This window comes from Podarcis raffonei, chromosome 2 (genome assembly GCF_027172205.1).
Source record: "Podarcis raffonei isolate rPodRaf1 chromosome 2, rPodRaf1.pri, whole genome shotgun sequence".
NCBI classification, from domain to species: Eukaryota; Metazoa; Chordata; class Lepidosauria; order Squamata; family Lacertidae; genus Podarcis; species Podarcis raffonei.
The window spans coordinates 31,764,258-31,779,208 of record NC_070603.1 but is presented as its reverse complement, the minus strand read 5'-3'; the positions used below and the strand labels follow the sequence as shown (position 1 = coordinate 31,779,208).

General features: G+C 44.6%; 1 protein-coding gene across 2 annotated transcripts in view; it reads right to left on the bottom strand.

The window, feature by feature from the left end:
• Window positions 1–14,951, bottom strand: part of DNAH17 (dynein axonemal heavy chain 17) — a 105,792-nt gene that overhangs the window by 19,639 nt on the left and 71,202 nt on the right. For both annotated transcript variants that reach the window (XM_053375595.1, XM_053375596.1), the window contains 9 exons: window positions 14,587–14,748; window positions 11,902–12,135; window positions 9,825–9,989; window positions 7,623–7,718; window positions 6,864–7,081; window positions 5,928–6,135; window positions 3,925–4,040; window positions 2,637–2,829; window positions 529–764 (listed from right to left, as the gene is read on the bottom strand). In XM_053375595.1, coding sequence (XP_053231570.1) covers window positions 529–764; window positions 2,637–2,829; window positions 3,925–4,040; window positions 5,928–6,135; window positions 6,864–7,081; window positions 7,623–7,718; window positions 9,825–9,989; window positions 11,902–12,135; window positions 14,587–14,748 — 1,628 coding nt within the window. The remainder of the gene's footprint in view (window positions 1–528; window positions 765–2,636; window positions 2,830–3,924; window positions 4,041–5,927; window positions 6,136–6,863; window positions 7,082–7,622; window positions 7,719–9,824; window positions 9,990–11,901; window positions 12,136–14,586; window positions 14,749–14,951) is intronic.

Sequence of the window (14,951 nt, the reverse complement as noted above, 5' to 3'; positions counted from 1 at the left end):
AAGGGAGCGTCTCTTAACACATATGGAATCTGATGGAAAGGAACAGGGATTGCCAATATGGCCCTCTTGGATGCAATGGTGCCTCTGAGGTCTTTCCACGGCGCCTGCAATGTGTTTGAGTCCCCACCCCCCCAACTGTCCCCTTGGTCATGAGGTGGTCAGGTTACTTTTTTTCTTCCTCGAAAAGTGCATACAACTGAAGGAGGAAGAGGCAAGTTATGCTCGTTCCCAGTTTCCCTTTCAGCACTGTGTGTTTTTAGGGCTCAGATTTACTCTGCTGAATCGGACTTGTATCGGAAAAATGGAAAAAGCTAAGGGCATGTGTGCACTTGTCCCTCTTTCTTTCTCTGTGGCGGGGATGATCTAGAGAGGGGAGTGACCAGAAAGGATGGTTCCCACGGGCCTGAAAAGGTTGCTGATCCCTGGAGAGCACCTCTGGGGCATTGCCACCCTCATCTTTGGAGCTGTAGGGAACTCCTTGTTTGGCAGAAAACTTGAAGAATCAGGGCAGAATAGCTATGGCTCCACCTTCTCTGTCCAAGCCGGATGGCCTTCAGGTCTTCTCCATGTTTGTTCTTAATCCACTTGATCCCTTGGAGCTGGGCATCTACAATGAGTGGCCAGCGCTCTGTGTTGCAAAGTATAGTTGCATTTTCTGTTGACATCCGGTCACTGGGGAGCCCCTGGTTGTTCCACGTTGCTACATCTGCATCATCTGTTAGGAGGCTCAAAGGGTCCAGCCCAGGGGTGATGGGAATTGGCACCTGCAAAGTAAAACAAAAGAGTCCTGAAATGCATCAACTGCTCCTGTTTAATACATGATCTCGCAAGTGGCAATAACCCCTCGTGGGTATAGCATGGGTCAAGGGGAGCGAATGTGTTACCTTTCAGTTGTTGAAGGACTACAGTTCCCATCAGCCATAGCCACCACTGCCAATGGTCAGGGATGATGGGAGTTGTAGTCAATAGCAGCAGGTTGGGCCAAATCCTGGAGCTACCCACCTGATGCCAGAGTTGCTACAGTTTACCTGGATGGGGATGGGGCAGGGTGGTGGCAAGCTTGGGAAGCACAAGCTGGTGCATGAGCAGAAGGGCTAGATTGGCTGCCCTGATGTGGCTGTGCGGCCCCAATCCCACTGGCACCCTGACCTACCCCAGTCCCATTCAGGTAAGCTGTAGACACTCTAGCGTTGGGAGGGTGACTATGAAGCTCTGCCCCACCACACTGGCTGCTACTGGATGCAGTCTGAGAACATCTGGAGGCCACCACAATGGATACCCCTGCAGTAGGCAAATGATGTAACTGAGTTTAGAATGGATGGTTAAACAGAACCAGCAATAGCTCTTAGCAGGGATGGCCAGAAGGGAGAACTTCTTGTACGATGTGTATTGTCATCCCCTGGGCCTGCTGGATGGCATTTCGGGAAAGGAAGAACTGGAGAAGACTGCTCCAGACACTTTAATAAAGAACCAATAAACCAGGTAGGATTTCCTGAAGGGAGGTGAGGGGGGAGTTTGGGAACTCCATAAAGGTATTGTTATTGGGATCAGACTTTGTCACCGAGTAAACATTGCAGCAGGGGTCTATGTGAACTCCAGGAGAGGCTCAAATGTTGACTCCATGCTATTAAGGATCAAATATATATATTAATTTACGTTAGGTTAGAAACTGCTGTGTGGCTTTAGGGGAGCTGAAGTGAACTAGCTGACTCTTTCTGCCTGGAATCAAAGGAACATAAATATTTCTGCTAAATCAGAAGACTGCCTGGAAGTTACAGTTAGCGCAAAGCTTAGCCACCAGGTTCCTAAGTGGGACCAGGTGTTGGGAACACATCTTGCCAAGGCTTAAGGAGTTCCACTGGCTTCCAGCCCGTTTCTTACTGAGGCTGTATACACACCATAAATTTAAAGCACATCCTCCTTCCCCAAAGAATTCTGGGAAGTGCAGTTTCTTAAGGCTGCTGCGAATTTTAGCTCTGTGAGGGGTAAATTGCAGTTCCCACAATTCTTTTGGGTGGGTATGGGTTTGTGCTTTCAGTATATAGTGTCTACGCAGCTTCTGCTGGTGCTTACCTTTAAAACCCTACAGAGTTTAGATGAGGGTACAGGAAATGATGTTTTCTTCCATGCCACTAACGTGCCCATAGATCAAAACATTCATCTGAGGTTCTCCTCTAGATGAAGTGAAGAGGGTCTTTTTGCTTTTGCCCTCCCTTCTCGTGGCTCTCCTTAGGGATGTTTGCTTGGCACCACCATATAAAAACCCTGCTTATTTCTCCAGGCTTTCAGTTTGAGGGCTGATAGCTTTTAGCACTGCCCTTTGCTGTTGTCAGCTATTTCAATGATTAGAGCTGTTGTAAGCCCTGGAAATTTTCGTTTTTAAATTGAGGGATGTTTAAAACAAATCAAAATAAACCTTCAAGCCCAAGGGGTTTAGTCTCAGGCACCTGATGCCAGAGATATCCAAGAGAAAACCACCTGTAGTCTGGCTGGCCATGGGGATCAGAATCCTACTTCCTGGAAAACGGAAGCAGGGCTCACCAGGATATGATACGCATCCCCAAATATATTACTCTACATGTCCCAGAGCTTTATTCAGAGCTGCCCTAGTGCAACATGGCACTGAGCAGATTCACCTTTAGCTGCTGGAGGAAAGGAGTCCAGAACTTGTCCAGAAGCTCAGTCCTGTATTTTTTTGTAAAATAGCCAACGTAGGAAACAAATGCAGTAATCAAGAGCACATCCCCGCACAAAGTCTTTTCTTGCTCACGGAAATTTTCCACAGACTCGGCCCAACGCACGTTTTCCGAAGCTAATCCGCCAACAAGCCTGAATAAACATTTCGAAAGGAGATGCACATTTGGTTAGCGCAGCCTGGGGTTCAGCCAGCCTTTGCCTTGATGCTAGGCCCGTACATTCCCAGAAACTGATTAACTGTCTGCCTGGAATGTTGACTTTTTGAGAGATTAGAATGGGCAACTTTTGCATGATGGCCAGTTTCCAAATGCAGGGCAGGCTGGAGGGCTGCAGCAAAAGCTCCAACTACACATTCCTGGGATACCTGGCCGCCACTACGGAGAAATGCCTTGCACGTTTTGTGAAATTTCCGAGACAAGACTGAAAGTGGCCGTTTTTTTAAGTCTTTCGTATATGCTAATCACTTAAGATCTCAATCACCAGAAGATCCATAATAACACAAAAGGAACTGTTTGCCTTTGAACTGACAGTCTCCCCCCCCCCCAAAAAAAATATAACTGCAGCTTCTCTAAATAAACTCCACATTTTTGACTCACTCTGTAATGTAGTATTCCATTTTCAGGAAATGGTTCACAGCATGCTGAGAAGAACAACAAGTTTCTTCTTACCAGCTGGGATGACCAAGAGCCCAGTACTGCTGACTCCAGATACTGAGTGATCCCCTCAGAACCACAAAAATTATATGATACGAACATGCAATGTTTGAGGTTCTTTTAACTGCTTCCAGACTTATATTATTTTAAGGTCCGCTACTATCATCATAGCTGTCAACTTTTCCCTTTTCTAGTGAGGAATCCTATTTGGAATAAGGGAATTTGCCTTAACAAAAGGGAAAAGTTGACAGCTATGACTATCGTGTTTTTGACCTTTCTGGAAAAGCAGCTTTGTAAACATCACAGAAAGAGTATTACAGCTTGATTCTCAAATTTGGCTGAGCGATTCAAAGATCATACCAATTGCACAGATACTGCCATCTTGTTAATTGTGATGGTGTTTTATCTTTGAAACATTGACCCACTCAGCTCTGTTTCATGAATAAAATGGTGGGAGATCAAGCACAGACCTTCCGCATAATATATTTCGCTTATTGTGAACTCAAGAATCGTAGTGGCAACTAGCTAATACCAGTACAGGATGCTCCTGAGAGAGTGCTTGATTACATGTTACCTGTTAGCCAATGATATGACTCTGTTTGTCGCATCTGCCTCTTGCTGGCATTTGATTTTCTCGGCTGTGGCCTTTTCAAATTCAGCAGTCAGATTGGCCAAGTTGGCATTTAGATCCTTTAAAACAATGGGATTGTTGTTACTCTCATAGAAACTTTGAAGACTGCTTGCTGCACGTGTTCAGCGGGTGCACCCCACTATTTGTTTTAGTGGGACAGTACTTAACAAGCTGTATCTTAAAACTCTGAAAATGCCAATAAGTATCTGTTATTGGCACTCAGTATGTATGTACCCACAGCTATGTGGAAGTATTCTCCATGGCATATTCCCCGTGTGGCTGGGGCCCACATCTTAAGGATTCAGCTATAGGAGGATTGTGACAATAATTTCCATGCATCACAGATAAAAGCCGCTCCCAGGAGCACAGGTACGCTGAACAGGAATCACAGTGCATGTCCGTTTGGCACGTTAGCTTCTGCACACTGCTATGTTTTTAAGTCACAGATCTTGGTTGCTGTTCTACTCTGCTTGCTGTACATATCAGGGCAGAACTATGAATCTATCCAGAAGTTTTCTTTGTCTCTTCCCTCTTCCCCTGCCCCTTTTCTGTTATCTGGCAATGCAATCAGGTGTTTCAGGACATGTGCATGAACTCCCTTTTTTTAAATTCCCAGGAAGTGCAGATCTTGCAAAAGGCTTGTGTGCGTGATTCCACTGACTCTACAACCAACTCCTGTCCAGAAGTCTCCTTAATTGCATTTAGCTGTTATAAAGTACTTTACAGTTTTAAAACCAGAGGCTGCAAGAAGTGCTTTTTTTCTAGAAAAATAGGTGCCGGCACTCACCATGAAGTTGTTACAGTAAGTGCCACACTTTTTAACAACAACAAGAAGAGGTGCCAGTACTGTGTACACCTTGAAAAAAAGCACAGGCTGCAAGGTGGATTAGGTCCCCAACAAGAAAAGGCTATGCTTAGGGCTTCTGCTTTAGAAAAAAAGAAACCAAGAGGAGGTGATGGATATTTCTAAATTATACATGTTGTGGAAATTATGCATTCCTCACTCCTACCCAGTAACAGCAGAAACTGAGCAAGAGATTCAGGACAGACAAAAGGAAGCACTTCTTCCCACGCTGCATAGTTAACACCATGGGTAGGCAAACTAAGGCCGGGGGCCGGATCCGGCCCAGTCGCCTTCTAAATCTGGCCCGCGGACGGTCTGGGGAATCAGCGTATTTTTACATGAGTAGAATGTGCCCTTTTATTTAAAATGCATCTCTGGGTTATTTGTGGGGCCTGCCTGGTGTTTTCACATGAGTAGAATGTGTCCTTTTATTTAAAATGCATCTCTGGGTTATTTGTGGGGCACAGGAATTTGTTCTTTCCCCCCCAAAAAATATAGTCCGGACCCCCTTTTGGTCTGAGAGACAGAGGACTGGCCACCTGCTGAAAAGGTTTGCTGACCCCTGGTTAACACCTATGGCCTTCCCTGCCACAAGATGTGGTGATGACCACCAGCTCAGATGGCTTTGAAGAGGATTAGACAAATGCAGTAGCTAGCAAATGGCTCCTAGTCACGATGGCCGTATGCTACCTCCGGGATAATAGGCAGTCTGCCTCTGAATAACAGTTGCTGGGGAGGGCTTTTGCCTGCATATCCTCCTGCTTGTGAGCCTCCCATAGGCATCTGGTTGGACACAATGGAAAACAGGTTGCTGGACTAGAGAGGCCTTTGATCAGATCCAGCAAGGTTCTCTATATTCTCATTTGAGTCATGAACTGGAGACAGATTACAGTTCGCACACATAGCTGAAATGTCAGCTCTCAGTTTGTACAGACACGGGAAAATGCCACATGTGTGTCTCAAGCTCACAGCTAAACAATTCTCAAGCTCATAGTTCAATAATTTCCTTCCTCAATGCCAGTCAATTTCAACAGTGATGTTTACTTGATGGGACACAAGGGGGCGCTGGCATTTTCTCGAGCCAAGGTGACGGTGTACTTACCGCAATCTTGTTCTTGATCAGCGTGAGCTTTGCTTGTGCTTCTGCCAGCTCATTATTAGCCTCTTCCAAGGCCTGGCGCTTGGGAGCGACGTCACAGTAGACTTCATAGAAGCGAACAATGTTCAGGCACCAAGAACACAGACCAGCTGCAGCCGTGGACTTAGACAGTATAAAGTCTGGATCGAATGTTGGGTCATTTTGAAATGGCCTGCAGCGAGAAAGTTACAAAGCAGAATTGCACTGGGTGGAAGGAAAAGCACAGTTAAGATCTACAAAGGCACATCATACAACTGATCACTTCTGTATGCTGCACTTACCTACAAAAGAGGTGACTTGAGGCTAAATCACTGCTGCACTGTTGGGATTTAGTAAAAAGATAGAACTTGGGGGCTGGCCACTGTGAGAACAGGATGGGCAATTGGTGTGATCCAGCAGGGCACTTCTTATGTTATGACTCTGACTACACACCATTCATTGCTAAGATCTTGGGCAAAGTACTATGCCGGGAGGAAGGTTGCCCCTTCTCATGGGTATTCTTTGCCCTGTCCATCCGTTGAAGCTAGTGGCTTGAATTCACAGGAGGAAATCTGCACAGCAAATCCTACAGACAATATTGTTATAGGACTTTAGCATAAGGAGGAAGAAAGGGCCGACCCCTGGACACTGGTGGAGTTACACAACCTCACTCCTGGGCAAGCAACTAGGAAACAAGTATTTGCTTTTTGTTGGTTGATGCTAAAGTGCTGCTACCCTTCAACAGGCAGGACCAATGCTGATGCAGAAAGGGAAGAAGCTGAGTGTGGGGCACAAAACTGGACTGGCGGTGGGCCTAAACCCTTGGAGAGGAACAGCCCTGCTTTTTCTCACTTCTGATCCAATGAGCAGACTGTAGGAATTGAGGTTGGTTGTAAGAGCATAAATTTAGATTCCTCTTACTTGAAAGCTTTCAAGCAGCTCTCTGGAATGTGCTCCTTGTCGTATTTCTTTAGGGCATCCAGGAAACTGTCCACTTTGCCCATCATGACTTTTGCTGCCTTCCAGCTTCTGTCCTTTGGTATCTTGCCACCTGGAGCTGTTAGGATCATCACAGCTGCTGTCACGTTAACCACAGCTTCTGGGGGAGATCCAAAAGACTTCAGTTCTGTCAGGTTGTTCTGGAAAAGTAGAAGGGGGGGGGGGGAGAAAGCAGTGACAGTGATTTTCCAGAGTGTAAGTCAGGACACCTAGCCACCAAACTGTAAATCTGGCAATGAAAGAAAAAAAATCATTGAGCTAAGAGTCCAAACCAAGCTCTGAAACTCTGAGTTTTTGGCAAGGTGGGCAATGATCATGGCAACAGGTGCCATGGGTGGTTTGGAAAGCATGGAGCTTTTGGGAAGTAGCTCACAGGCTCATTCTCTCAGCTCCACCCTTAATCAAGATCGTAGAAAATGTCTTAAACCGTGGAGGCTTAAGTTACCTTACATTTTAGTGCTCATTATTCTTATATCAAAATAATTCGTGGCAAGAATTCAACTGCAGTTTCAAAATACTGTGAGAAACACTGCAATCTGAAAATATAAAGGGCCTCAAGGTGATCACTGAGACGAGAATCGAGCACCCCAAGAACAGCACTGTTGTCTCTCTTGTCTTACTTTAAACAAATCTACCTTCAAAAGCAACAGGATATACCAGCTGAATGCTCCAAGGATTTACCTTATTGAGAGTGTCCAAGGCTTCCTGGGCAGCCATCAGAGCTGGTTCAGCTTTAGCCAAATCCGTTTCACAGGCCCTTTGCTTCTCTGTTACATTCTGCGGGCAAAAAGTCCCAACAAAATATGAACATTTGAACAAAACTGTTTATGCAGGTCAATCAGCTTTGAAATAAAATCAAACTTTGAAATCCTGAAGTCCGTATTTCTTTGTTTTCCCCTCACTTGTCGTTGGGGAGCAGTTTCACAAGTTATACAGTGGTGCCTCGCAAGACGAAAAGAATCCGTTCCGCGAGTCTCTTCGTCTTGCGGTTTTTTCATCTTGCGAAGCAAGCCCATTAGCGGCTTAGCGCTATTAGCGGCTTAGCGGATCAGCTGATAAGCGGCTTAGCGGATCAGCTGATAAGCGGCTTAGCGGCTTAGCGGATCAGCTGTTAAGCGGCTTAGCGGATCAGCTGATAAGCGGCTTAGCGGCTTGGGAAAAAGGGGGGGGGGAAGGAAAAAAAACCCTGCAGGAACTCACAAGACATTTTCGTCTTGCGAAGCAAGCCCATAGGAAATTCGTTTTGCGAAGCACCTCCAAAATGGAAAACCCTTTCGTCTAGCGGGTTTTCTGTCTTGCGAGGCATTCGTCTTGCGGGGCACCACTGTACTAAGAACGAAGAAACAAAAGTTCAAAAACCAAGCATCACTTCTGAACATGGATATAAACTGGGACCGTACAAATTGGCCATTTCAAATTATTCTCACTTTCTCATTCTTCCAAATTTAAGTTCATTTTCTGCACCAGTTTGTGATTTTCTTTAAAGCCAACAAGAAATAGGCATTTTTGTGCAAATGTCTCGTAATACACACAATTTTGTATATAATTGTGCCTAATGCAGTGGAACCTCGGTTGTCGAACGCAATCCATTCTGGAACACCGTTCGACTTCCGAAACGTTTGACAACTGAGGCGCAATGGGCGGTTGGAAAATTCAACTGAGAATATTGAGAAAAGCGCCTCGGAAGCTGTTCAACTTCCAAGGCGTGCTCAAAAACGGAAGAACTATTTCTGGGTTTTCGACGTTCGAAAACCGAAAAGTTCAGCTTCTGAGACGCTCGAAAACCAAGGTTCCACTGTATATACATTTTTGCAAAGCAACGTATCGTAACATAATGAATTTTTGTGCTATTTTCACAAATATATGCATTTTTCTTCACACTTTACCTTAATGGGTGTATTTCTGTACATATTATTTGGCTGAAGAACTGCACTGCAAAATCTGGAGAAGTGTGTGAATTTTGAAGCATGGCTGCGTTTCTGTCTGTATATTGTTTCAGAAAGTATGGATTTGGTAGGTTTATCTTTAAATGTGAGGTGAACAAAGTCATATCATATAATGGTATAGCCTCTCCTTGCACTGTAGTGGATCATAACAAGCAGTGCCGGTTCTAGCTAGGGGAAATGGAGACTGGGAGCAACAGGCTGGAGAACCTGAAACAGAACAGCCAGCATTGCACCCTTGCTTTATCCTTGTGCGGTTTCTTTACCAGGAAGTTCTGCCTCCCTCAGAGGATTGGACAGCATGGCACTGGGACTGCACTGCAAACCTGGGTCTCTGACTTGGCTGACCTCACCAAAAACACATATCTGGACAATAAAATCATGTGGTTAAAAAGGATTCCAGGAATTAGAACAAGCTAGATAGTTCCTTGACGCAGGTGGCGCTGTGGGTTAAACCACAGAGCCTAGGACTTGCCGATCAGAAGGTCGGCGGTTCGAATCCCCGTGATAGGGTGAACTCCCGTTGCTCGGTCCCTGCTCCTGCCAACCTAGCAGTTCAAAAGCACATCAAAGTGCAAGTAGATAAATAGGTACTGCTCTGGTGGGAAGGTAAACGGCATTTCCGTGCGCTGCTCTGGTTTGCCAGAAGCGGCTTAGTCATGCTGGCCACATGACCCGGAAGCTGTACGCCGGCTCCCTCGGCCAATAAAGCGAGATGAGCGCCGCAATCCCAGTCTCGGCCACGACTGGATCTAATGTTCAGGGGTCCCTTTACCTTTACTAGATAGTTCCTTGATGTGCTATAGACAGAAGATGCTTTGTAGAAATGAACCTGGTTCGCACAAAGGTCCTTGTCCTTCAGCTAACTAACCTCATGCCCTTTCCCTCATCGCCTGCAATACATGCAGCCATCATAACAGCAGAAAACAGTTGTACATACGGTGTTAATGACTTGCACTTTCAGCTCCTCTTCATCAGCAATTGCTTTCTCCTTGCTCACTTTCTCTGTTTCTACCCCGACCACCTGGATCAGTTTGTCAGCATCTTCATTCTTATGTTTCAGCTCCAGCTCTTGAACAGCAAGTTTGGCTTTCAGATCATCAACCTAAAAAGTCCAACAGGAAAAGAATCTCTAAAGCTGCACTGACAAGGGGTGCGGGTTAGAAGACTTATTTTGTGAACCCCCTCCCACAGTGAAATGCACTCTCCTGCTTTTGTTTTGCTTTTTTTCAGGGCACCTAAGAAACAGAGTGAAAATAATCATCCAGTCAGAGTGAGAGCAGGAAACATTGCTCTTACGCTGAATAGGCTTCATGGCATCATCATATCTGCTTGGTTATGTGGTACCATCAGGAAGTTAAGTAAGAGTGAAGGCAATGCTTCCTGCTCTCACTAAAATGGAGTTGTGATAAGAGACACAGTGCCAAATTTGATTGGCCGCCTCATGGCATGACGTCATTCTGCTGCCTAGACCTCTTAAAAATTGTGCCAAAGCTGCAGCTTAGCTAGCACCAGTGCATAAAAAGGTAAATGAAGGTGGAGTGGATTTACGAAACCATTTGCCCAAGCTTCAAAAATAAAACAAAATTGTGGGTGAAAAAGTCAGTCTGTTTCTGGCTAACTCCCTATAAATTATAGTAAAATCATTCCCCCGCCCCCAAACAGTGTTGGCAGATGTTGGGAAAGGGGTAAAATGAAATCAACACCACAGGGGGAAAGGGTTGAAAAAGCAAAACAGGATTGTTAATGAACCATAATAATCTAAGCAGGTCACTACAAGAACCTCTCACTACAGCTAAGTAGGTCACTGTCTAAGTACCTCTCACTACTGCAAAGTACAGCAACAACCCTGAAATGCGTAATATATGCCCTGCTTGCTGTGCACAACTTGCTCTAAATGGCTTGCGTTACCTTCATCCCTTTCGCCATCCCTCCCATCCTTCTGTGGCTAAACAGCAGCTTCAGAGGAACAATTAAATTGAGGAGGTGTGCAGCAGGGCAAGAAGCACCCACCTCCACAAGCCTGAAAACCACAGTCCAAAGTAGGCACCTGCCTGGCTGGTTTACCAAATAAAAAACTGCCAAGAGATCCAATCGTGTGTGGTTTAGTGTTCCAACTGCATATCATAAGGAGTTCCCCCCACTCCCCTCCAACCTAGGCAAGCTGAGGACCAAGAAAAAGCAAGACGCAGAGAGGAACACAACCTTCTCCCCCAGCCTTTCCTCCCATGAATGAAAACGCAGTTTGATGATGGGTTATTTTGTGTTGAAAAGTGAGTGCATGAGAAAGCGCTAAGTAGCCTCCCTCCCTCCTTCCATTATGATGTTTGGGCTGCCCACGCCAATTCTGGCTTTTGTAGAAAACGTGTGGAGAGAAACAAAGTCATGAAACTCCACCAAGCGACTAATCTGAGCCTGCTATCGCTTTATTATCAACATGCAGGGAGTATTAGGGAATGAATTAAACGTGGTTGGAACATGAACTGGTTGTTCATCTGGGAAAACTTTTAGTTGTGTGTGAATAATGAACTTCTTCACTGAGGGAATATGTTTAAGCATATGTTTGGAGGCAGGGGTGGGAGAGTCATCTCACAAAGAGCAACCCAAATTAGAGTTTTGTCCCAACGCGAAATACGGAACATTTGAATTGTTCACAATCCTGAGGGACCAAAATATAGCATCCAATATGCTACAGTGGTACCTCAGGTTACAGACGCTTCAGGTTACAGACTCTGCTAACCCAGAAATAGTACCTCTGGTTAAGAACTTTGCTTCAGGATGAGAACAGAAATCGCATGCCAGTGGCGCAGCAGCAGTGGGAGGCCCCATTAGCTAAAGTGGTACCTCAGGTTAAGAACAGTTTCAGGTTAAGAACAGACCTCCAGAACAAATTAAGTTCTTAACCCGAGGTACCACTGTACTAGCTATCTAATCTCGTTAAATTTGGTTGAAAATGACCAGCCACTAAAAAACAGTTAACAAATGTACAGATGGCAATTCTGTGTTAACACACATACCTGTGAGGCAGTACTCTGGAGTTTCATCAAACCATTCTCCAGCCTCTCAATTTTGGCAATAAGCTCTGTTCTTTTTTTAGCAAGCAGGTTCTGGTACAGTTTGATCTGTTCCAGGAAAGTCTTCGGGGTGGTATAATTATAGCGCCTCTCAGTAGCCAGGTAGACCTTGGACATTTCATTGACAGTTGTGTGGACAAATGACATAAACAGACTGATGGAGGACTTGACATCATTCTGAAAGAGGGACCACAGAGTAAGTTACCATTGTATGGAACAATGGGCAAGTACCAGAGATGCCGTGAATTGTCAAAGAGGAACCTTGCTAATTTGTTCATTTAGTTACGATTTTTACAAGCAATCTCAGTTTATATACATTTTGTCCTTTTTCTTGTTAGACAGAATTTGTACTTCATTGCTTCATTAATTGAGACATTTTTAATACTTTAATAGACTGTGATCCCAAGCCAAACCTGTATTTGGTCACCAGAGGTGACAAAAAAATTGCATGCAGGCAAGTGAGCAGACTGGCAAAGGAGGAACAGAGACCTCCATTTCCCTGTACCCAGCATAGAAATGCAGCAATCTGTATCAGGAGAACTGGAACTCTCTGTCCCCGCTCCCAAAAAAGCTAGTACTCTGCCCCCCCCTCCGACTAGTAAGTTTTGTTGGCTTATTTACAGGGCTCTCCTAAGCATACTAGGAAAGAGCCATGCATTTCCACACAAGCAACTATGGGAAACTCCAGCAGGAACAGCCACCAAGATCATACACATTATTTGCATTATTTGACAGGGACACACTTGGTGCATGGCTACAACTGAAAGTCACACAGTAAAATGTGACTTGTTTAAGACGTTTGCGTTTTGCTTAATTGCTTTTTTCAATCATTTTGAATTTTTACATCTGTTCATTTGAATTGACTTCACTTGATTCTTTTTGCTACTTCAAGTGCTGAATTACAAGAATTATAATAATCAAACTCAAGTTAAGAGTCAATTCATTTTAGTTAGTTTTCGTTTCATAAAACAAGCAAAACATGCACTTTAGTCAAAGCGTACACTTGTGCAAACCTGAATACTTTGAGTAAGTCCATTAAATTCACAGCTGCAGTTAATGGGACAAACTATGCCAAAATCAGGGGCCACAACTTTCTGTTTCCACAGTGTGCATATTTGACACCTGATTCAATTGTGTAAACGTTGCTATGTGGTAGCAAAAAGACTGTTGCTCTAAGGATCTGAGGTTTTGCCTGCCCCATTTTCCATTGTTTAAATATGCAACATGAGCTTTGCTGTATAACACTGTGCCTATTAATGTTTAATGTGCTTAGGATGGGAAATGAAAAGATAAAAGTCAAGGTAGGTGAATATTAGCAGTAACTAGTCTCAAGGGGACACTGATGTCAATACAAATTCTACAAACAAAATGAGTGCTGGACTTGTACCGCTCCGTTTTATCAGCTGCACATGTCAAAAATAAATAAATAAATGTGGTGGCAAGATTATTTCCAAGGAGTGAAAGCTCCAGGTGAAGACCTAGAAAGATGGGCTTTTAACAGAGTCACCTCACCTTTCTATGTGTTTGCAAGCAGACACTGGTGTGAAAAGGGATTCTAACAGGAAAAAGACCAATTTGCACCTCACTATAAACCACAGCTGACTGTCAGGGCTGCTTTTCTCCTTCTGATGCTGGGGCAGAGGAAACAATCCACAATCGGTAAGCCAAGAACAAACCTTGCCTACAAATTGTGGTCTGGTGGAACAAACTACAACCCCTGGTTTGGACATAACAGTAAGGCAGGGTTTGTGGCTGGTTTCTCCCCAGTGTGGAGGACCAAAGTGGGTGTGACTGGATAATACACAGTAAGCCCTGGTTTATGGCTCACAGTGACGTGCAAAGATGGCAAATGAAAGTAATAACGTAAAACACAGAAGTCAAGGTAAACAAGGTGTAAATGATAATAAGCATGCTATATTTTCAACCTATGCATAAACAAAGCCTGATGGCTATAGTGCCAATGAATGGATTTGCCATATTTACTGCAATCAATGCAGAACAAAAAGGTGCAACCTTGTCATGAATGTGAAAAGAAAAAAAAAACCAACCCCAAAATGAAAACAGGTAAATAATATGAGTAAGAAGTAAAAACTCAGCCCAGTTCTCAACAGCTTTCAATAGAGTTCTAGGAACACTTGAAATGCAGACATGTTTTATACAGCTGGATACAATACCATTATATTTTTACAGTTCGTGGATTTAGCCATTTGATGTCTCTGTATTATACAAGTTTTGTTTGAAAATTGTATTTTCAGTGTTTTGGTTTTTAAGTTTCACATCCATTACCAAGTCTGTCTGTCTCTCCCCTGGCAGCCCGCTGGGAGGGCAGAAGAAAGGGGTGCCCCACCCAAATTTTGGTTCTCACCACACCCACTTTGGGCTTTGGCCCTGCCCACTGCCAGCATGTGCCCTCTCAACAAGGAATGCAGCCCTCAACAGAACAAAAGGCTTCCCATCTCTGATCTGAACTCTGGTGTATAAATATACCAGGTCAGTCCTGAAGAACATGGAACCATTCATGGAACACAGGCAGAAACTGCCCTCCTTAGTACGAAGTTATGCTGGGGGGCACAACATTCATTGTAATGGCATTGATAGAAATGATACAGCTGTTAAGGGCGGAGTCACCTCTATTCCTTCCGTCTCCTCTAGGAACCTGGCACTGACAGATACCAGGGCATCTTCAGGCCATTCGTGAAACCAGTCAATGGCGGTGCAGTTCACTACAGCAGGGAATTTTCTTGCCCGCACACGGAGGGTGGACCCCACAGGAGAGAAACAAAGGATCACCTGGAATCAGGATGGGGTGGGGGAAACTCTCATTAAGAACGTAAGAAATATTATATAGAACAGCACAGGAGCAAGTTAAATCAGAACAGAATAACTACTTCTGTCTATTGCAATAACCCTTTTGTTCTACGAAGAAACCACAGTAGCTTAGGGTTGGCATACGCCTGGAATTTCCCAGACATATCTGGGATTCAGCCATCGGG